The 24,674-nt window shown below is 36.6% G+C and overlaps 1 protein-coding gene across 1 annotated transcript; it reads right to left on the bottom strand.

Annotated features, from left to right (window-relative positions):
* Positions 1–12,914: 12,914 nt before the first annotated feature.
* On the bottom strand, positions 12,915–18,632 carry LOC107827535 (MICOS complex subunit MIC10-like). Its single transcript, XM_075254530.1, has 3 exons — positions 18,324–18,632; positions 16,262–16,401; positions 12,915–13,263 (listed from the first exon to the last, which is right to left on the bottom strand). Exons 1-3 carry the CDS (start codon positions 18,469–18,471, stop codon positions 13,249–13,251), a joined length of 303 nt encoding a protein of 100 aa, XP_075110631.1. The 5' UTR covers positions 18,472–18,632; the 3' UTR covers positions 12,915–13,248.
* Between the last annotated feature and the right edge of the window lie 6,042 nt (positions 18,633–24,674).

The following is a 24,674-nucleotide window of genomic DNA, read 5'->3' as shown; positions in this document are numbered from 1 at the left end:
CCATCATGGGCAGTTTGAAGAGCTTCCCAAATCTCCTTAGCAGACTGACAAGCTTAAATGCGGTTGTACTCATCTGGTCTGATGCCACAAACAAGAATCTTCTTTGCCCTAAAATTCTTCTCAATAGCCTTTCTATCAGCATCGTTGTACTTTTTTCTTGTTTTTGGGATTGTAACTGTTCCCTCACCAACAGTTTTCATGGGAACAAAAGGCCCATCACATATTGCATCCCACAGCTCTGAGTCTTCAGCCATAATGAAATCATGCATTCTTATTTTCCACCAATCATAGTATTAACCATTGAAATTTGGTGGTCTGTACGTTGATTGTCTTCCTCGTGATTTGGTGGAGCAGCCATGTAGATACTTTCTAAGTATTAACCTTTTAGAAAGAACCCGCTCTGATACTAATTATTAGAAACTTAGCATCTACCAGACTATATAGAGAACCGGGTTCTCTATGAGTTTCCTCTGAAAATACTAATGAACCAAACTGTATAGCAATATAGTCCTATATCAGCTTGGTAAAGTGCTAACTACTAAACAAGTATGTAAATGATAGACAGGATAAGTTTCCGCTGTGTAGAGAACCAGATTCTCTATAAGTTCCCACTGTAAATAATAGACTATAAAACCAACCAGTATAGGGAATCAGGTTCTCTAATTGTTCCCACAGTAGCTCGGTAGAAAGTAAAGAACACAGAGGATTTTTACGTGGAAAAATCTCAACTCAAGGGGACAAAAATTACGACCTATACTTGTAGGCTTTCAACTTCACTAACTTGCAAACCCTATTACAAGCCATTTTGTAATGACTCTATTACAAAGAATTCAACTAACTTGTGGTACTCTTACCATAAGCCATTTTGTGACACCCTAGTTACAAAGGATTTTACTAGCTTGTGATGCTCTCACCACAAGCCACTTGTAATAACTCTATTAAAAGCCACTTTGTAATAACTCTATTACAAAATCTTTACAACTCGACTAACTCTAGCCAAGACACAAACTTGGAGGGTTTGTGATTTTAGGTTTCCTAAAACAGCTTCTAAGAAAGCAAGATAGGAGTTACAATTGAAGAACAAATAACAAAGACTCAACAAACCTAAGGACTTAAGACAACTTCAATCTTGTATCCGGTCATTGAGGTTGAAGCAACTTTGTTCTTGAGAGAGATTGTTGCAAGCACTTGAGAGAGGATTTTCATTTTCTGTATTTGCAAGTGTTGAACCTAAATATTGTGCTTTGCATGAGGTTTATACTACACAAGACATTACATTAGTGATGTCAATTCACAATGGTGATGTCCAATCTCAATGGAAAGTGACTGTTGCATGTCTGCTGCACTATTGTAGGCATTCACTTTCTGCAGTTGCTTTCCAACTGTACAGTTGACTTATACTTCTGTCAGGGGAACACCAAGGTATCAGGTCCCTAATATGGTTCCTGTGAATCTAAATCACATTGCCCAGATTATCTTGAGTCGATTAACTTGAATTATTGTACCAGCTATGTTTTAGGTCCTTTATCTGGTTCTCTCATGAAGTAAGTTGTTTTACCTTCCTTGATGATATTTATACGTGTGTGACATCACTTAAAATAATGCAAGGTAGGTAAAAAAACCTTCCATAGAAAGTTGACTGATGCACTGTTCTTATGTAGTAGCGTGTGCAGGCAGTAACTTTCCTGCTGGAGAGTTGACTTCATACAGTCTCCTCGGAAACTGGTAGGGACCCGTTTCCTCAGTTGTTCCTTCCACTCTAAAGAGTTGAGTTATATCCCAACTTGGAACTTTGTGATCTCAAGGTCTTGTAGATGTGTAACAGGTTCTGTATCTGATTCTGGATGGTAAGTTTGTTAGATCATCAAAACATAAAGTAAAGTACTTATGCCCAAGGTACTTGTAACCTATCATTGTTATAGTGGACGACTATTCCAGATTCACCTCGACTCTATTTCTTAGAACCAAGGATGAAACCTTTGAGGTGTTTGTTGCATTTGTAAAGAAGATCCAGGTGAAGATGAGCAATAATGTAGTATGTATCGGGTCTGACCATGGTACAGAATTTGACAATGCCAAATTTGACGAATCATCTGCTGAAAATGGCATCACTCACAATTTTTCAGCTCCAAGGACACCTCAATAAAATGGTATTGTGGAGAGGAAGAATAGGAATCTTGAAGACATGGAAAGAACAATATTGATTTATAGTGGCATTGCAAAAAGTTTCTGGGCAGAAGCCGTTAACACTGCATGTTATTTGGTGAACAGGTGCATGATCAGGTCCCTTCTGAACAAAACCTCATATGAACTGCTAAACGAAAGAAAGCCCAAGCTAACACATTTAAGGAACTTTGGCTGTAAATGTTTTGCTCTCAACAATGACAAGAAAGAACTTGGAAAATTCGATGCCAAAAGCGATGAAGGAATCTTTCTAGGCTATTCATCACAAAGCAAAACCTACAAAGTGTACAACAAAAGAACTTAATGTGTTGAGGAAAGCATACATGTGATCTTTGATGAATCTCACCACTTATGTGGAAAAGATTTACATGATAAGAGTGATCAAGATGGAGAACAGTAAACTGTCCCTGGTGATGTTATTGACATGGAAAATGGAAAGACTGATATGATGAGCCACGTCAAGGATTCAAACGAGATTGGTGCAACCATATCTCCAACAGATGGAGAGGAACTTGGTCCCTCAATCACAACAACTGAAGCTCAGAATAGAGTTGTCGATGTTGTCCAAGGCACCCCACATGCTGAGATGAGAAGCAATTAAGGTTCACATTCAGAAATACATGGACCTTCTCACAATGAGATTCAGGTGTCTAATTGGAAGCACAAAAGTTCAGACCCTCTTGAAAATGTAATCACTCATCTTGATTCAAGCATTCAAACCAGATCAAAGACAAGAAGCTCACTTGCCTTCTCATCCTTCCTCTCTCAAATAGAGCCCAAAAATATCAAAGAGGCATTGAAAGATGCAAACTGGATTACAATTATACAAGAAGAACTCCATCAATTTGAGAGGAACAATGTGTGGCAATTGGTTCTATGACCTGCTTACCATTATAGGAACCAGGTGGGTATTCAGAAACAAACTTGATGAGTTTGGAAACACAACAAGAAACAAGGAAAGGCTAGTAGTTCAAGGTTACAATCAGGAGGAAGGGATTGACTATGATGAAACTTTTGCTCCAATTGCTCGAATGGAGGCGATCAGAATCCTCATTGCATTTGCATCTTATATGGAATTCAAATTGTTCCAAATGGATGTCAAAAGTGCATTTCTAAATGGTTTTCTAAAGGAAGAAGTCTTTGTCAAGTAACTACCTAGATTTGAGAATCATGAGCATCCCGAGTGTGTCTTTAAACTTGACAAGGCTTTGTATGGGCTAAAGCAGGCTCCTCGCGCTTGGTATGAAATATTGTCAAAATTTCTTCTAAAAAATGGCTTTACAAGAGGAAAAATTGACAATACCCTTTTTTGAAGAAACGAGGGAGGAACCTACTCATTGTGCAAGTCTATGTTGATGACATTATTTTTGAGAAATGAATGACTCTCTGTGTGAGGAATTTGGAAAACTCATGGGGAGTGAGTTTGAAATGAGCATGATGGGGGAATTGAATTTCTTCTTAGGTTTACAAGTGAAGCAAACTCCTAAGGGGACAATGATAAGTCAGCAGAAGTACATCAAAGAGTTGCTGAAGAGATTTGACATGGAAGGATAAAAATCATTGATACTCCCATTGCCACAGCCACTCATCTAGACATGGATGAACCTGGATCCTATGTGAATGAGACCATGTATAGAGGTATCATAGGGTCACTCCTGTATCTCACAACAAGCAGACCAGATAATGATTTTAGTATGAGAGTTTGTGCCAGGTTTCAATCTAATCAACAAGAATCTCATCTGAAGGTAGCCAAGAGAATCCTGAGATATCTCAAAGGGTCACGAGACCTGGTTCTCTAATATCCCTTAGGAGACAATTTTGATTTAATTGGGTATGCTGATTATGCAGGCTATCTAGTAGATAGGAAAAGCACTTCTGGCATGGCACATTTCTGGGTTCATGTCTAATTTCATTGGGTATAAGAAAACAAAACTCAGTGGCCCTCTAAACTGCAGAAGCTGAATATGTGGGGACTGCCTCTTATTGTGCTCAACTGCTACGGATTAAGTAGTAGCTGGAAGATTTTGGTGTGTTTTCTAAGTGTGCCCTTACTATGTGACAATCCAGTGCTCTCAACATGGCCAAGAATCCAGATCAACAAAAGAGAACAAAGTATATTGATGTGTGACACCATTTTCTCAGAGATAATGTACAAAAAGGGCTCATATCCATGAAATTTTGCAGCACGGAAGATCAAATTGTAGACATATTCACCAAAGCACTAAGCAGAGAGCACTTTGAAAAGAATTGCTTGGCACTAGGGTTGATGAAATCAAGCTAAGGATCTAGTCCCTCGATGATTGGCTACAAAAGAATTGTACAGGTAAAATAGCTAAAAAGTGTTTTATGGCAAAGTCTAACTCATCTTTATACCATTAAAGGTAGACATGCATGATGATTACAGAGTAAACAAGTAGCTAATGCATTGCACGTTGGTCAAAGGATGAGGCTTACCTTTGCAAAATCTATCAGGGAACCTGGTTCCCTTGACACAGGTTAGTAGCTCCTATGTACTCTCATGAACAATTTTTAAACGACTAAAACGGTGTCACATCAGTCAATAGTCAGTTTCTCTTTTTCCCCGCTTTTTAAACCCAAACGTCTCACCTATTATGAAAGGACCCGTCTACCCAAAATTAACACCCATTCCTAACTTGTCCCCCTCTTAAATAAATCCACTCACAGTCATTTTCAAAACTGTTCACATCAAAAATCCAAAATTCCTCTTTTCCTTCTTCAAACCAAATACTCTCTTCTTCAACTCACTATACTCCACCATGTCTGAAACTCAAGAAACACAAAATGTTCCAAGCATCATCCCCACTATGTCTTCATTCGTTGAAGCATCAGTGATAGAGCCCACATTCCCCACTCCAACTAGTCCAAACCCTAAGTCAGAGACACAACCACCCTCTGTTTCCTTTCCAACCCAATCTAGTACTGGTTCTCATCGAAGTCGCAAAACTTTGAATCCCAAGAAATTTAATTATTGTGACCTCTTCTTTTGCCTCGCCGAAAAAATGGTATAAGAAGTTACAGTGGAGGAAGTAGAACATCAAGAAGTTTCTAGCCTACCAGTGGAGGAAAGATCTGAGAAAGAATAGGGTGTGGGTCATACCAGTGATGAATCAACAATGACAGCCCTAGGCCTTGTTTCTACAGGTAATACTCCTCTTATGCCTTCTGAAGTTACTTTGGAGTTATAAGAACAAGAAGCTATAGAAAATATGTTGTCCATAGCTACTGAGGAAATCTGGTTGGAGGTTATAAGGGTGTGTCTGAGTCTCAGGGGGAGGATAATGGTGCAAAGGTCGAGGGTAGGGAACTGGTGCCTATCGAAACTTTGGAACCTGACAGTACTATTGGGGAAGGGGGAACCAACTGAGGGACCTGATCCCTCCGCCCAAGAAGAGCCCTCTAGTTCTTCCCAGGTCAGTACTAATCCTGCCCCCTCTCCCCATTTCTATGCTAAGCCATTATCAATTGAAGTTCCTGAGATGAGATCTCTGTCTGAGGAGGAGAATGAGGATAGTCAAGAGGAAGACTATGACAATATGGCTCTTGCGAGCTTCATTAGTGCTAGGAGTAGAAAGGTAACTCCCAAGGAGTCAACTCCTAAGAGACCTATCACTAGGTTGCAAAATAAGGAAGAGCTTGAGTCTGTTCTAAAGAAAAACAAAGAAGAAAAAAAGAAAAGGAGATTGGTGAAAGATGGAAAGGTAATGCCTCCTGCACTAGTTGTTGAGGTTGATGATGAGGTGGAAAAGGAACCTGGTTCCTTGGTTCGTAAGTCCTTAAAGAAAGAGTCATCTGTGAGTGAGATGGGTGTGAGCATTGTTGAGGGTGAAAAATCTAGTGAAATAGTGGAAGAGGTGTCTGGTGAAAAGGTTGTAGATATGTCTGGTGAAAAACTAGTTGAAGAGTCTGGTGAACGAGTGGTTGAGGAGTCTGCTGAGAAAGTGTCCAAGAAGTCTACAGACAAAGGGAAGAGTATGAGAAAATCAGTGAAAAGAAAGGCTGGTTCCAGTGAGGAACCTGGTTCCTCAAAGAAGGCCAAGGTAGGTGCAACCCAGGATGTTGGCAGGGAAAATTTGAGAAACCAAAAAGTGTTGTGGGGTCGTACATTTGCCTCTAATATTCTTGACCTATCAGGAATGCGCCAATTAGCTGACATTGTTGAATACCAATAGTGAACACATCTATTCACTAGTGACAGTCCTAAGGTTTATGAGGAATAAGTGCGCAGTTTCTATGTCGGCTTATTCATAGTTGAGGATGATAATATTTGTCTGAAAGTAAATGGTGTTGATTTTGTGATAGACACTGTTGTGTTGGGAACCATTTTCGGCGTACCTACTGGGGGGTATGTCTTTTGTTGAGGGAACTTTCTCCTCGAACTTCAGAAATGCCATCTTGAAGGATCAAGCAGTGCAACAAGGGGAACGGGTACACAAGAAGGCCCTCTCTCCAGTGTACCAACTACTGTTTAAATTGGTGAACAAGGTTCTGCTCCCTCGTGCAGAAAGATGGTCCATTACATCACAAGCAGACCTGGTTCTTATGAAAGCACTGGATGGCTACACAATTATAAATATGCTTGGCCTTATTGATAGAACACATAAAGAAGGTGGCAGAGTTTAAGGATGGTAATCATGGGCTGCCTTATGGGTTCCTCCTCACTAAGGTCTTTGAATTCTTCAAAGTCCCTTTAGGAAAAGCTAAGTGGGTACTCGTAAGTAAACCTTCTCCAAGACCATCCTCGAGAAGTGTGAATGCATTGAAAAGAGTGGAGGGGTTGGCAGCACTTCTACTATCTCTCAGTTGATCAACGCTCAGAATAGTGCCCCTGAAGAGATAAAGAAGCTAAAGGAAAGGAATGTCATTCTCGAAGGACAGCTTAGTCAGGTTCAGGAGGCACCTAGTTCCAGCAGCTCTCAAAGCACAAAGGTTGCCCGTCTGACAAAAGAAAATGCTAACCTCGGGAAACAGGTTGAGGACCTGAAGGAGAGACTGCTCAACAAGCAGGTTTCAACAAATGCTCGAATGGACATCCTTCTTAGAACCCTTGCCTCTTCATCTAGGCCTTCCCCTTCCGGTGCTCCCTAAAAAATGTTCCCTTTCCAGTGTCAAGTCTTAGTGTCTGTCCTTTGTTTTAGTTCTAATGATGTTTATGACTGGTACCTTTTTGATGTTTTTATTTTGTGGATGTTTGGTAACCTTGAAACTGCTGCTTGCTTAATTTCCAAAAATTAATTAAAGTTTTGTCTTTTTGTTGTATGCCTTGCTCTTATGCTCTATTTTTCACCATGATTGTATGCGCACATGTGGCATGAGTTAACCAAACTGGACTTTTTTTTGCTTGTTGCTTGTTACTAATCTTTTTAAGATGCCAAAAAGGGGAAATAATTGAGGGGGAACAGATTCAGGGGGGATACGGAATATGAGTATGTCATTCTGGTTCTTAGAGGGAACTTAAATTATAAGTTTGCCATCAATAAAAAGGGAGAAATTGATAGGTTTATATGTATCCTTGTTATATTTTGATGATCTAACAAACTTAACGTTAAGAACCAGATTGGGAACCTGTTAAACATCCTCAAGGACTCAAGATCAACAATCCTCAAGTCGGGGACATGGTTTAATTCTTCAGAGTCAAGAGAAACAGCAGAGGGAATAGATGAACACCAATCCCTTGATGACTGTACCAGTCAACCCCCAGACAGTTGTAAAGTTGCTACATGCACGTGCAACAGAGCAAACAGTGCAGCAGTCAACTTTATGGGGAATGTCTTGTACCAAACATGCTTACATCATTCAAATGATGTCACCTATGCAATATTAACATTCAAGCAAAGGTAAAACATCACTTGAATATTGAAGAATTATCAAGTACTCTCTCAAGTGAGCAATCAATCTGGCAAGTGATTCTCAAGAGCATCAAGAACAAATAACAACATAACAACGGACCGGTTCCTTGTATTAAGTCATTACATGTCCTTAGTTGTGTTACACCTTTGTTAAAGTACCTTACTTGTAATTCCTACTTAGCTTAATTAGAAGCACTGTGTAGGAAACCTTTGTGTTTGTGTCTTGTCTAGAGTTAGTCAAGTTGTATAACCTTTGTAATAGAGTTATAACAAAGTGGCTTGTAATAGAGTTGTTACAAGTTAGTGAGGGATTAAGAGGTTAATTCCTAGGTTACAATAGGTTGTAATCTGAAGTTTGCTTAAGTGAAGTTGAAATCCTACAAGGGTAGGTCGTGATTTTTAATCTCGTAAGCTAGGAGTTTTCCACGTAAAACCCCATTGTGTCATTTACTTACTGCAATATGTGTGTTATGTGGAAACTAATAGAGAACCTGATTTTCTATATACTTTGGTGGACCCTTAGTTTCTATAAGAAATTTTGAAAGGGGTATAGATGGTGGTGTTTAAGATACACCACTAGTCCTTGACGTTAATAAATGTGTTAAGAAGGTTGTAAATAACTTAGAAGCAGCAATTATTTTGGAATATCTGAAACGTAACTGAGACGCATTGTATCAGTTTAAACCAAAATATGCATTAGTTGGTCTTTTTCATTGATGCTTTTGTTTGTGCATAGGTAGCAACGATACCATCTTAACTTTCCAAGAGAAATTAGTATCAGCATATACTCTAATACAACAAGATATCCTAACTAGTACTAACTTTTCAATGTTAGTATCGAACATCATAAGAAATGTATCACTATAAATTTCAACAACTCAATTGCTTTGAGCAACAGCATCAATATCAAAAGAATCAAAGAGGGACTAAACTTAAATTTTGGATTCAAGGCAAAGAAAATCTCAGTTGTCTTGCTTTTCATGGTTTTTGCACTTTGCTTCTATCTCAGCACTAGTGAGTCAACTGAGAGTCATGTTGAAACTCTGGGAACCATTTAGTCAAGCATCTTAACCAAGAAATATACTGTGAATCTGAACTTCCCAAGAACAAGAAATCTGTTGACTACAGTAGAATGTCCTTGCCCTGATTGCTCTTGTATGACTAGCACAATAGATGAGAAAGTTGATTGTCCTTGTCCTGATTGTTCTTTTATGTCGGACTCAAAGGAAACAGATCAAGGCCATTGAACAAGAAAATGAGATATGAAACCTCCTCCATTTGAAAATAAGATTTTACAAAGCGAAAAGTTAGTTCCTGTCGAGTAAGTCTAGTGCTTCCCTTCTAAAACAAAAACAAAAAATGTTATATATTTGCTCTCGTGTAAAATAAATTGTGGTTCTTGACTGTTGTAACACAGAATAAGTAGTTGGACTTCTGTTTGCTATAAATAAATAATACTACTTCATGTTTGCTCCTATTTTCATGATTATTGTGAATCTTATGGTATTGGCTATTTGCCGCGCATCTTATTGTTCACACCATGCTCTTCAATGTCTATCTACCTTCATAAAACAAATTGACAAAATACATAAGTAGTCATCTCACCTGTAACCCAAATCCCTGTTACATATTTTTTGAGGACGAATATCAATATCATATTACACACGCAATTTTTTAAAATTGTGTCTGGTACTACTATTTATGTCAGATTGCACGCGTGTGTTTAACAAAAAAAATTGAGCGTGTAAAACCTATTGATTATCTGTCCAAATACTTATGTAAGCACACGTGTCTAAATCTTATTTTTTTTCTCCTTAATTTTCTTAAATTATTAGTTAAAAGATAAGAAAAAAATGTCGAGGTCCTTCTTCCCCACTTGGAGCCCTTGCCGTCCTGGGGATCCGGCGACAACCACAGCTCCCTTTTCTCTCCCACGCCTCCCATCGGCCATCTCCTCCCCCTTTCATTTCCTTTAAGTAGATCTCGTCCTTAACTTGTAACGTCGGTGACGACCTCAAGCAACGTAGAGACCTCCAGGTCGTTACATTCCCTGTTAGATCATGACCGACAAGGTCAATCTTCTCCGGCTGGGTAGAGCTCTCAGATCTTTCCGACAAGTTGGTGGTTCTTCGTTCAGGTCTGGTCTCGTTTGGTTAAAAAATGCAAACGATGGCGACCTCCATTTTCCGGCCACTATTACAGTGGCAACACCCTTCGGTAAAAATGGTGTTTCCATAGCAAACAAAACCAAGAAACCAATAAATGGTGATAAAAAATTTTAGAGTAGGGAGAAATAGTGGTAAAGAAGAATAAAAATGATGAAGAAAGTGGGTCTTCAAAGAAAGAGAAGAATGGAAGTATGGTGGTGCCTCTGGTTTTCTTATGAAAGAGAAAGACAACAGGAAAGAGAAACTAGTCAAGAGAAATTTAAGTATTTTATTTTTTTATAAAAAAAAAAATTATTAACACGTGTCACAATGTTATTGGTATGTGATATTACACATTCTGAAAAATTGATCAAGAAAAAAATAGTGTCTACAAAAAATGTGTAATAGGGATTTGGGGTATAGGTTGGGCGGCTAGTTATGTATTTTGCCAAACAAATTCTAATTACCCTCCAGATTACTGGACAGACGAATTAGTTTTGCACTTCACTCTTATCCAACATTGTTTGAAAATCTACTACTATAATATTTTTGACAGTGGAAAATAGAATAATAAAACACTCTGGACAATCCAGTTGGTTTTTCGCCTAGGGCATGGTCATAAAGGCAATGGGCTAATGGACAAATATACAATGTAAATTTATCGGGAGAAATTCAAAAATAGTCAGATTTATAAGTGGTTATTCAAAAATAGCCACAGTTTCAAAAGTAATTGAAATTTAGCCAATTTTCATGTAAAAATAAATCTGAACGAAAACACTATTCAAAATCCGAAAAAATACTCCAGCATAATATACTAGAGTTCCAGTATAATATACCGGTCCAACATAATATACTAGAGTTTGGAGTATTGGTGCTCCAGTCTCCAGTATATTATACTAGAGCCAGCAAAGTATACTAGTCTAGCATAATATGCTGGAAATTCATACACAGGTGCACCGAACTCCAGCATATTATGCTGGACCGGTCTCTGTTGCAGCAAAATAGTGGTTATTTTTCAATGACTTGACAAATGCTGACTATTTTTAAATGACTAGTCCGAAAACTTGCTGGACCGTCCTATTTTAACAAATTTACTAGATAATTGTCTTTTAACTTTTGAAGTATGTCATATTTCCTAGCTTACCTTGAATCGAGCAAAGAATATGTTATACTCAGATAAACAAGAAAAACCTAAAATATTTTTCAAAAGTCTTTTTCAATCTTCCCCCTATCTCTATCCTCACCACCTCCACCCCACACCCAACCCTCCCGACATTACACCCTCACCCTAAATAGAATTATTATTAAGAGTACTTTCTTTTCATGTTTGTAGAAAAAAATATTTTTTTTTTTCATTCAACAAAATGAGTATTTTCTTTTAGTGACATAGAAAAACTATTTTCTTTCATCTTAACAAAAAAAAATTACTTTCTTTTCATTTTGTGAAAAGAATACTTTCTTTTTCAACCAAAAAAAGTATTTATTCTTTTTAGTTATGGAACACAAATTTCAATGTTATTTTCGCGTAAAATAGTAAAGCACGACATTAGTTTCTTTGAGTTTGTGTGAATTTCTAAAAGAATAATTACATTTTTTAAGAAAATAAAATCCTGAAAATGTTGGGTATTTGAGATTGGGGAAGGGGGACACAGGAAACATAGAGATTTGAGGAAAGGAGAGTAGCATAAAAAATTACTTTCCTAAAAAATATTTCTCCTCTTTAACCAAAGACTAGAAAAAATTTCCGAAAAAATTTTCACTCACCAACCAAATAATGAAAAATAAGTGACCACTCATTTTCCTTCCTACCAAAAAAAATAATTTCTTTTCATTTTGTGAAAAGAATACTTTCTTTTTCAACCAAAAAAAGTATTTATTCTTTTTAGTTATGGAACACAAATTTCAATGTTATTTTCGCGTAAAATAGTAAAGCACGACATTAGTTTCTTTGAGTTTGTGTGAATTTCTAAAAGAATAATTACATTTTTGAAGAAAATAAAATCCTGAAAATGTTGGGTATTTGAGATTGGGGAAGGGGGACACAGGAAACATAGAGATTTGGGGAAAGGAGAGTGAGGAGAGTAACATAAAAAATTACTTTCCTAAAAATATTTCTCCTCTTTAACCAAACACTAGAAAAAAATTTCCGAAAAAAATTTCACTCACCAACCAAATAATGAAAAATAAGTGACCACTCATTTTCCTTCCTACCAAAAAAAATAATTTCTTTTCATTTTGTGAAAAGAATACTTTCTTTTTCAACCAAAAAAAGTATTTATTCTTTTTAGTTATGGAACACAAATTTCAATGTTATTTTCGCGTAAAATAGTAAAGCACGACATTAGTTTCTTTGAGTTTGTGTGAATTTCTAAAAGAATAATTACATTTTTGAAGAAAATAAAATCCTGAAAATGTTGGGTATTTGAGATTGGGGAAGGGGGACACAGGAAACATAGAGATTTGGGGAAAGGAGAGTGAGGAGAGTAACATAAAAAATTACTTTCCTAAAAATATTTCTCCTCTTTAACCAAACACTAGAAAAAATTTTCCGAAAAAAATTTCACTCACCAACCAAATAATGAAAAATAAGTGACCACTCATTTTCCTTCCTACCAAACACACCCTTCATCTATTACCAGTTATCATCAGTTCTTTTTTTTTGCCACAAAGCAAATACCTAAAGAGTGACACAGTGCGCGTGAAAAGGGAGGAGTGAAGAAAGAAAAACTACTATGATTCATCAAATTCTACTTCTTTATAGCCCATAGGTGACAGAACACTTCCATCAGCAAAGGAGTGAACACAATACAAGAAGCTGCACGAAAGCAATTATTTCTTCTTTCCTTTTGCTATCTAACTCTGTTTCGGCAGTAACAGTTACAAAATAAAAAACGGCCAAATGAGCTAATTAATAATTAGCCATAGATTGCTCTGAAAATCAAAGTCAACAAATAGTCCAGATAAAGGGCAAAATAAACCATGGTGGAAACAGGCAACAACGGTTTCATAAAATGAAGATTTTGATCTGTTATCCCAGTGAAAGGGTTGCTTCAGTGCTCCCCATCCTGTGACAGACAAAAATTAGAAAGTTGAAGTAAACATTAGAACAAGCATAGCAAATTGAAAGAAAACCTTAGTAGCAACACAAAAGCATAACTTCATGGTACAGACTACAAACCCCACCTTTCCATCCTTTTAATATGGGTGATGTCTAGGTCAACTTGTGCGCACCTCGATTATTCCACCGGGTACCTGCGAGGTCCCACCAACACAGGCACCGGATAACTCTGCCCACCAATGTTAGGTAGATGGGAAGAAAACACATACTATTTGTTGCCTCCGCTAGGAATTAAACCTGAAGCTTCATAATTCTCCCCGTACTTCATTAACCACTAGGCCACACCTTGGGTCCCTTCCATCCTCACACTCCCAGCAAAAAGAAGCAGTGTGCGCTCAAGAAGGAAAAGCAGACTAAACATGTCTATCAGGATGAGTATAGTACGTAGACAACATAAAAGAAAAGGTAAGCTATCATGCCACAGGAACAGATGACAAAATCAGAATGCAGTGCTAGTAGAGCCCAATACATCCTAATATACATGGAAAACAATTGGGCCACTATTAATCAGCAACAGCATTTCTTATTAAAAGATTACAACAAATATGCATCCATTCTAAGCTAGTTCAGTTGGTTATATAAATCCTCATTATCTGTTTCGCTACCATTTAAACCCCTATCATCGAAATACTCAATAACTTGAGGTTTCCCTAAAACTGAAGGTTCTCTCTATTTTTTCTACTATATACGAATCTCTAAATAGAAAAACTCATTGCAATACTGGAATCAATGCAAGTGTACCAACCATAAATCAAACTAGTTGGTATCGCCTACATGGATCTTTTGCTTCTATTAAACAAAAGACCGGTGCACGAAGCATCCCGCAACCACGCAGGGAAGGCAGAGTCCACAGCTCGAACCCCTAATTCAGTTTTTTCCACGTGATCCTAAGTCTACCCATCGCTTTTAAGTTTTAACAACTTCAATATGCATGGTTTTACGCCAAAAGATGGTGAATTTAGAGGTCCACTTACAACATGACAGCATCATCTCGAGAGACCTCTCAATTTAACCTCTATTGCACCTCTCAATTTAACCTCTATTGCGTTATCCGCATCTTCTATTGGATGTGATAATTTTTATCTTCTATAACCTTTAACATCAGCATCTCTACAATGCACTTATCAAACAATTTGAAAAAGGGAAAATATGAGCAACATTTTTTATACTCAACAGAACGGCTCATGTTCAGCTGACGAGAACGAAATCTAAGTTCTACATCCCCCTCCCCCCGGAAAATAGTACAGATGTCTGGATTTTCCCCCTAGTAAAAGTAAGTATTCGGGTTCACCCTCCTGTACACTGTCTGTTTTCCATTCCCTTCTTTGACAAGGCGCATTTCTTTTCTCATATCACAAAGGGACTTATACTAGAAGACACCTTTAGTTGTTACTTTAGTCCAAAACTTCAATGAAATGAAGTAGGACGAAGGAGAGGTGACTACTTCCTTAATGATCCTGAGAAAGGAAGGAGAGGAATAAAAGGAAATTCTATATAAACGATGGAACATAAAGGAAAGGGGAGCAAAAATGGATGCCGCTGCCAGATCAGTTGTCAACTATCTCCTTGTAGTGTAAGGCAGGGAAAATCCGATGCACCTATCCCTATCACCAACCCCAATTACCTGCCTAAAATCTTATGGGACAGAATTCTTGTTGCAGCATCGCTAAAATTCTTCAGGGCTATTAAAATTAGAGCACAAAAGAAATTGTTAGCATAAAGGGCACAATTTTTTGATAAGTACATAAGGGAGCAGTACGGACTTCACGTGAAAATGTTATGTTGTAATTACTTAATATCAAGAAAATAAATGTGCCAATTCTGGCTGTGGCTGTGATGGATTTGAGGGACAAGGTGGCTGTACTCCTCTCATGTGGACAGGTTAGTTTGGACAAAGGTAGGCCAAGTTTAAATGTATTGTGAGGAGCTAACTAATATATCCATATCCACTTACTAAACATTTGACATGAATAACACGAAATAAATGAAGAGCCTGATTGACACAGGGCACTAGGAAAATGACAGCGCTGTAACAGTTATGGACCGTTTGGACAGTGGGGTATCATTCTACCTCTGTAATAATCACCTAAATACAGAAAATTAGAGAACCAAAAAGTAAAGATGGTTCAGTTACGATCGGTCCATATGATTCCTTGTAGGCTGTAGCATTCGACATATCTTCCCCAGATTAACTTCCAAACAATAATCAGTTTTCAGTCTTCAAGAATTGAAATTTCTATTCTAGAAACAATTATTCTTTTATCAATCGCAGAACAAGATCAGTTGTCACAGCCAAGGAAGACATGCAGAACAAGTTATTCGTACAAGGTGTTTAAATTGTCTGAAAAATAGGGATAACAACATTTTTATGAAGAGGGACAACAACATTATATTTGTGTAGGATTACAATAGTGTAGGGGGGTGAGTGTTTGATTTCAAAATAAAGGAGGTATATCTGCAATTGAGCCAAATTACAGGGGAGTTTACTGTAATTAACCCTAAAATACATAGTTCTAAACTGAAATACCAAATATCTTAACCATCTCTATACAAATATATAAGATAGCTTTGTAGCTCAACATTGCAAGCTAACATCTTGCTTCATGAACAGAACAAGAAAGTGGTAACAAATGAAAGCCTTTAAACTTTAAAAATGCACCAATGAATGCTACCTTCTACTATTCCCTGGCCCCAAAACAATGGCACAACAAGGGACCTCTCACCCCACAAGAGGGTGGAGGAAAAAACAAAGAAAGTAGCATAATTACACAACCATCATCTCCAACCTGAATATTTCTGTCTAGCCACAAGAGAACAGTTTTACACAGCTTATAGAAAAGAATACTGAGCATTCACTGAATATCATTAAAGATGGGCACGCCTATTTGTATTTCCCTTACGTATTAGCTTGGCAAATAGAAATAAAAATAGATGCAATGTACTACCTTGGTGATAGGAGCCTCAGAAACATTAGCAGTTAATTTTCCAGGATATCCACCAAATTTCTGAGAGCATTCCGTGTATGCAGATCCTAGACCTGTCCCAGCACCAAATGCCGTTGATGCCCAGCGTGTCACAGGACTCCCTAAGATAAAATCAATGAAAATGAGTCAACTTACTACATTATCTGTTATAAATATTGAACAACACCTGGAGAAACACATCGAAGAAGAAACAACTCTATTCATATTATACACATTGAAAAAACCACAACAAAGCTGCAAGCATGACCAAATCAATGCCTAGATATACAGCTACCAAAAATTTCAAGAACAGAACGGGAGATTGATGATCAAGACAACGGCAAGCAATATTACAAAAACAACTATTAAGCTACAACATTATCAAGTTGACAGCACCCTTTTCGTCTCTGCATCCAAAAACTGTCCACATAGCTAAGCTTCAACAAGAACTACTTCTTCAAATTCTCCCTCTCTTTTTTTTTTTTTTTGAATAAAGTAAGTTGTTTCATTGATTGGCATCAACAAGATACAGAGATTACAGAAGTAGATATGCTAGCTCCATACAAAATCTGGTAAGACCATTCATGATAATGGCTAGTCTAGAGAGAGGGAGCTCACAAAATCCAAAAAGACAGTAGAACTATTTACATAGGACTGGTTGGACCACCAAAAAAGACTACGCAGACATCTGCCTTGTTTCTGCATGGTTACGTTGTGTTTATGGGAACTTGAAGAAGAAGAACTACTTCTTCAAGTTCTCATAAACACAACACGACCACACAGATTTAAGTTAATAAGAACCAGTTCATAATCCATCCAATGCTATTTTTATCACAATCACTGCTCGTTACTGCTCTATCCATACACTTCAATTCTGAACGTTTTTTAATGATAAGTCATTCTTCAATTCCGACCTTCATTATTGAAGGATTTAGTTGGAAAACTGCATCTCATGTATAATTTATTTTGTTCTTTTTATATGCGGAAGGATAACTTTTATTGCACCAGAATGCACCAAGCAGGTGCATTGACATATACAACATGTACAGCGTGAAGAAATTGTGTCTCGCCCAACCAATTACCAAAACAAATTTCAAAGGGCTAAAGGAGCAATGTAATGTGACACTAGTGAACAGAAAAGCTGGCAGGCTAAAAGCTTTTACTTCAGCCTCAGTTTGTTCGTTTAAATAACAATAGGACATAATTGCAAGAAAACCCCGTTTTGTCATTCCCATAAGCATCCATGCAATACATAATTTCCACAATGGCACAATCACTAGATCACACACACAAGACTAAGCAAAAGAACATCTGGAGTTTTGACGCTTAACAAGCAAAGTTATGTGACAATACTAGTGAGCACAAGAGGCTGACAATACTCTTGTCTGATTAACCATTACCACACAACACAAATTCAAAAACCCATTTCGGCATTTCTCAACTTCGTGCCTCCAAATCCCACTTTTCACAATACTAACATCACACGAGCAAACTAAGCAAAAGCACAGCTGAAGTTTCCAACTAAGAAAACAGTAACCAATGAAACAAAATTCATATATAATAAGACCAATATATATGCGTGTGTAAGTGTATCATAATTGATAGTATGATGCAAGACCAATATGTGTGTGTGTGCACACGCGCACACATTTCCATTTCTCAGTTCCGATACCAATTCCACAATCACCGCATCACACAAAAAAAAAAATAAGCAACAAAACTTCTCCAATTTCCAAAATACTAAACAGTATTAGAGGGGAAATACCATAAAAGAATTTCCACTCCTGTGATAAGATAACAGAAGAAGCTGGTAAGCAAAAGCTCTTACTCCAGCTTCAATTATCTCGGTACACTCCACAAAACTATAATATTTCGAAAATGAGAAAAAACACCCATTTCAGCATTTTCCCAATTTCATCCAATCAACACCGATTTCATAATGATTAGGTCACACAAACAATACTAAGAAAAACAAAAACACATAGAAACAGTATAAAGGCAAGTCAAAAATTGTGAGTTTGTGGGGGGGAAAAAAGGAACTCACGGAAGAGGAGAAGACCAGCAAATCCACCGATTAAGGAAAAGTAAGCGAAACGGCGAACGCCCAAATCAAGACAAGCGTCCCACTTTGCGTCCAAATTGTATTGTGGAGGTGGTACAATTGCTTGTTCTTGCTTCTTCTCTTCTGCCATTGCTACACAAATCTCTCTCCACTGTGTATTAGGTTTCAGTTTCTCTACGGTTCCTTCTATTAGATCTTTTGATTTGAGCCGAGGGTTTCGTTTTTCTGTCTCTACGCTTCTTTCTGGAGAATATACGAGTCTTCCCCAATTTTCATGTTCTTGGCCCAAATAGTCCTTTAAGTTTGGTGATATGTCTAGTTGCCTTCTCTTGTTTTCATTGTATCACTTTTAGCACATATCAAATACAATAATAAAAAAAAAAAAAGCCAAAAAAAAAAAAAGTTGGCTGCTCGGCCGAAACTAATTTGATTTACTAGCCAAAAAATATATAATATATTATATGTATATAATACACATATATACAAAAATATAGATTTTGTTGTCTCTTATTTTTTAGAGCAGCCATAATTATATATTTCTCTAATGAAAAGGAATATGAGATTCTTTTAAATTGAAAAACAATTAAGCATTTTTTATTCAATTAACCAAATATTTAAGCGGATCTTCAAACCACCGGAGATGTCACGTAATTTTTACATGATTGGGGTAAAAGAAAAAGGCCATAATTGAGATTCAGACCTTTTTTTTCAATTTTATTTTTCGTCCAATTTCAACAAAAACAAAATATAAAAGTCCTACTAATAATTGCTGAAAAATTTAACATAATATATTAATAATGAAAATGGACCTTGATCAAAGAAAAACGAAATTGGGCAACAAACCCCTAATTGCCGTTGTTTTTTAGGTTAGTCACATGTAAGAAACCTAACATCTTTGTTATTTTTAAATGATTCATATGAGAAATGAGAATTTCATCAATTGGACAAACAATACTCAATTTTGACAAAGTTAAAGATCATATGCTCTCAAGACAATGTTATAAAGACGAAAATACACATAACCCTTAACTTAAGAAATCATTTGGGGTAAAAACTCCTTATTATCACCCTCTCCACATTTGCAATGAGTGCTTCATTTGGGCCTTTGGGCCACAATTGGTTGGGTATTCGGTCACAAGATTTGGACTGCTTTAGAGTTTATCATATTATTGTTTGTTTAAGAATTACTATTTGCATTTGGTACAAAGGAAAATATTTTTCAAAAAAAAATGTTTTTAACATGTAAGGCTGAGAGTAGTGTATAAGAATATATGTTCTATAAAAGATTGAAAATAGTGTGTATCTAAGCATTACCTAAAGCAAGTATTATGGAATAAAAATTTGAAAATCTGCAATAAAAATTAACGTTCGCTCATTTCGCCAGTTTTTGCGGAGAACATTTCATAACCAGATACCGAATTGATTTTGTAATGAAAAAAACTTTACTCTAAAAAATATTTGGATAAAAGTGGCAATTGAGGAAGTAAACATTTGGATTTCCTTCATTGACTAGGGAAACGATTAAAAAGAAATTGAGCAAACAGGAAATATATATATTAAACTTACCTAACGTTTGTTACATCATGGCCTAGTAGTGTGCCACTTACAACACATAAATTTCCTAGGCTTGTTAATCTATTGCAAGCATCCATAGATAGGTACTTAACAAAACAATGTTCACTGTCTACATCATACTTAACAAGATTAAAAACAACATTGGGAGGGGATACAAAAACTTTTTTCTTCCTTCCCGGAGTCCTTCCCATCTTGCCATGGTGTGAGCGACAATGTTGCATTCCCTAAATGTGTGCTGGAGGAAGGTCACCTTCTCTTGATGCATTAACGACCTGCAAATATTGACAACATTATCAAAAAGTCTATTACCACATTGTATAATTTGAATTGCCTCCGTACAATCTGTCTCTATTTTCAGTGGGAATAAATCCCACTCATGGGCAGTTTTGAGTCCTTCCTTTATTGCCTTTAGTTCTACTATTTTGTGAATCCAACAACCAGTGGGTCACTGTATTACGGAATACTCCCCCTAGTAAACTTTGGCAGTTGTTATGACTAGCATCAATATTTAATTTGTATCATCCATTTGGGGGCCTTTGCCACTTGATTTGTAATTGAATCCTTCCAATAGGCAATGGGTTATTCTCCGTAAGCAGCTTGAATTCCACAGCATTTTTAGTAATATTTTTTATGTTTACAGCGTTCATCAAGTTATTTTGATTATTAGCATTTCTGTTAATCCAAATTTCCCATAGGGCGAAAGAGAGGATATAATTCCATTCAAGAAAGTTGTGTCTTATAGTGAAAATTTGATTTTTTTTTAAAATTGTGCAAGCCAGTGCCCCCTTGTGGGATCATAAAAAGCTACCCATCTTAAATTGTCCCAAAACGTTTTGTTTATTTTGCAAGTGAGAAAAATATGAATGATAGTTTATTCTTCTTTCATATCGCATATAGGACACATAGGGTCAATGTTGATTCCAATCCGGGCTAGGTATTTCCTACAAAGTAACCTGTTTTGGAGACATTGTCATAAAAAAATTTTATCTTATTTGGGCATGATAAAGACCAAATCCAATCATAATCCAACTGGTTTTCATCCATTGGTTCAATAAGGTTATAACAACTTTTGCTAGTAAAAGTTCATTTGGATGAAAGAGACCATATAGCAATATCATTTAAGGGTCCCTTTGTACGATTTTTGACCTTAAGGATGTTTTGCTGAATTTCAGAAGGAATATCTATCGATAGTTTTGTAAGATCTCATTTGCATTTGGTATAAATATCTTTGATTTTAAGATTGTGAGTTTCTGGCCTAAAGGCACCTTCAATTAAACTTCTTAGATTTGTGGAGTTTGGGATCCATCTTGTATCCCAAATGTTTAGGTTTGAATTTAGGTTGGGTGACCATGTGATACCTTTATTGCACAATTCTCATCCCTTCAAGATGGTCTTCCAGATGAAGGAATGGTTTATTTTAGAACAACTCCCTCCATATTTAATAATAATCAGCCTTGCCCAAGGAGAGGTTGCATGAGTAAGAAGTCTCCAAATTAGACTAGCTAGGTTAGTCAAATTTTTCGTATTTGCACTATAGATGTCCAGACCCCCTGAAATCTTTGGTTGATAGACTTTTGTCCATTTTACTTCGTGTAGTTTTTTTTTACTCTCATTGGTACCCCAAATAAAGTCCCTCTGAATTTTGTCAATAATTTTAATGGTCCTTTTTGGGAGAATAGTATATTGCACGTAATAGTTAGGAATAGAGTTGAGGCATGATTGAGCCAGATGGTTCTACCGGCTATATTAATGAATCTCATTTTCCAAGAGGCAAGTCTTGATCTCATTTTATCAAATATAAACTGGTAATCAGTTGGCTTTGGATATTTATTTAGTATCGAAAAACCTAAGTAAGTACCAAAGTTTTCACTTCTCTTAATACCTAATGTATTGATTATATTTTTTGTAATGGTAGGGTTACAATTTTGGGAGAAAAGAATTTTTGACTTGGAGTGGTTTATATTTTGACCGGGACAAAATAAATCTAGACCTATTTTAATGGCAAAACATGATTTTTCGTTTGCCTTAGCCATTAATGTTAGATCATCCGCAAAAAATAAATAGGAGAAGCTAGGGCTTTTTCTTCCTATGGTGGTTGGATCCCACTTGCAAATATCAATTTGGTTTTCAATATACCTAGATAGCAACTCTAGATAAAGGATGAAAATGTAAGGTGATAGTGGATCACCTTGCCTAATTCCTCTGCTAGGTTCAAAAAAAGTTGTGGTAGAACTATTAACTAGTGTTGCAATAGAGCTTGATGAGATACAACTAAGAAGTAGGTTAGAGAATTTTGGTGGAAATTTGAAAAACCTAAGGGCACGATACACAAAAGACCATTCTATACGGTCAAAAGTCTTTTCCAAGTCTATTTTAATATCATATGGCCATGTTTGCCCTTGATTCTTTTTAGATTAGAAATTAATTCTTGGATTATTACTGCATTATCTGAGGCTTGTCTATTTTTCATAAAGCTGGCTTGAAAACTAATGATTTTGTCTAGGAAAAGTTTGAGACGATTTGCAAGAATTTTGGTAATAATTTTGTAGATAGTATTACAAAGGCCAATATGACGAAAGTTTTTAATGTTGTTAGCATTTGAAACTTTAGGAATCAGACAAAGATATGTTTTATTGATTTCCTTAGGAATTACTTGCATATTGAAAACATCATGGCAAAAATTAGTAACTGATTGGCCTATGTTATTCCAATATTTCTGATAGAAAAAAGAGTGAAGTCCATCTCGCCTTGAGGCTTTGAAAGGTTTGAAGGAGAATATGGACTTCTTGACCTCAATGTCTAATAGGGGAGTATCTAGGGATTTTAGGTCAATTGAAGTGTTGCTAGAGTTTGTTATCTCTAAGTCCTTCCAATGAGTACATGTATGAGAGGATGTAAAAGCTTTTGTAAAGTAATTTAAAATATGAGAAGTGATTAATTGATGATCATTGATCCAATTTCCTGCCTCGTCCTTAAAATAAGTAATTTTATTTTTCCTTCTTCTATTTGAGGCAGATATGTGGAAGAATTTTGTATTCGCATCCTCATCGTTTAGCCACATTATTCTAGACTTTAGTTTCTAATAATCCTCTTCAATCTTGAGAATATCATTATATTCTTTCTTTAGGGTACTCTCTAGATTTTGGAGGAAGGTGCTACTAGTATAGTTCCTAGAATTTTGAATACCTTGGAGCCTTGCTATTAATTTCCTTTTTTTTTTCCATTATATCTCCAAAGGTTCTATTTTTCCAAGATTTAACACTACGTATAAAAGAATTGTTGGCCATGAAATAGTCATTGCCAAGCCAGTTTGATTTAACAAGATTTTGAAAATCAGGGTGTTTGCACCAATAAGTCTCTAAGCAGAAAGGTTGTATATGTCTTTGTCTACTTCTAGGGATTAGTTCTATTAGAATAGGATTATGGTATGAGTAGGTTTTAGGTAAATGAATATGGAATAGTTTGGAAATAGGTCACACCATTTTTCATTTCCTAGGGCTTTATCCAATCTCTCCATAATTAAACCTTTATTTTTATGTCTGTGATTTGACCAAGTGTATTTACAGTTTTTATAACCTAAATCCTTAATGTTACAATTTGAAATCTTAGAAATGAGGTATTCTGCTCTATTATTGTTAATGGGTCTCCCCCCATATTTCTTATTTGAACCTAAAATATCAGTGAAATCACCTCCAATCAACTAAGGCCCATTATAATTGTTAGAGATGTTTTCTATGTTATTTCACAAAATATTTCTATATTGATAATCAGTGCTAGCGTAAATAGAAGAAAATAGCCAAGTTTTGCGAATGGGTAATACCTTAATTGTAGCATGGATTTTTTGGTTCCTACGAGTGAAATTGTGGACTGTAACCACCTCATGGTTCCACATGACAACCATTCCACCTGACTGCCCCTCCGCTGGAACCTCGATTAGCTTAGTAAAATCAAAATCCTCAAGCCAATGTTCATGATTAATCATCCTAGTTTCCAGTAGGTTACCATGCAGGGTCGATGAGTATCAATCATCTCCCTAAAATTCCTTCTGAAGTTGTCATTGTTCCCGCCCCGTATATTCCAAATAATAAAATTAGTTGGACGATTTATTGGATGATTTTTATTAGAAGGAAAGATAGGGTTCCTTCGTAGAGATGGCACAAGTATCATGCCCTATTTCCCATAGTTGGATCCTGTGGTGGCCTTATATCTATTGAGCACTTGTAAAGTGCTAGAGGACAGTTGAATATATGGCTCTTCTCCTGCATCTCCCTGAATAGAAACACATTTACCCCATCTAGATTTGAGAATTCTAGGACTTGCTCTAAGGCTAGGTTGAGGGGCTCTTCTATTTCTTCCTCAATTCCTGCTTCTGCCTGGCCTTGTTCTTGCATTGCATATGGGTGGGGTGGTGGTGCATGAGGGTTATCTTGGTTGAGAGGTTGTTCATATAGTTGATGATTGATTTTCCAAGGCATAAAGATGTGATTCAGATGAGTTAGCATCTCTGAGGGGAAGAAGGGAAGATCTGAGAGGATATTTTGTGGTTGAATTGGGTTGAAGTGAGGTGGCATATTTCATTGTTGTACCATTGCTTGAACTAGGTTGGGGTTCAATGATGGTGCTAGAGGGTGCAGAATATTGTTGAGCCAAATTTGGTTCAGGTAGTTGCTCATTTCTAGACCCATCTCCTCCGATATCAATTGTGCTAGGTATTGAGTATTATGAAGGATTACTATTGCCTCCTGGCCATTGACTTGG

This window comes from Nicotiana tabacum, chromosome 6, assembly GCF_000715075.1.
Source record: "Nicotiana tabacum cultivar K326 chromosome 6, ASM71507v2, whole genome shotgun sequence".
Taxonomy (NCBI): domain Eukaryota; kingdom Viridiplantae; phylum Streptophyta; class Magnoliopsida; order Solanales; family Solanaceae; genus Nicotiana; species Nicotiana tabacum.
Note: the sequence above shows the minus strand (reverse complement) of the source record. Positions and strands in the feature narration are given on the sequence as shown.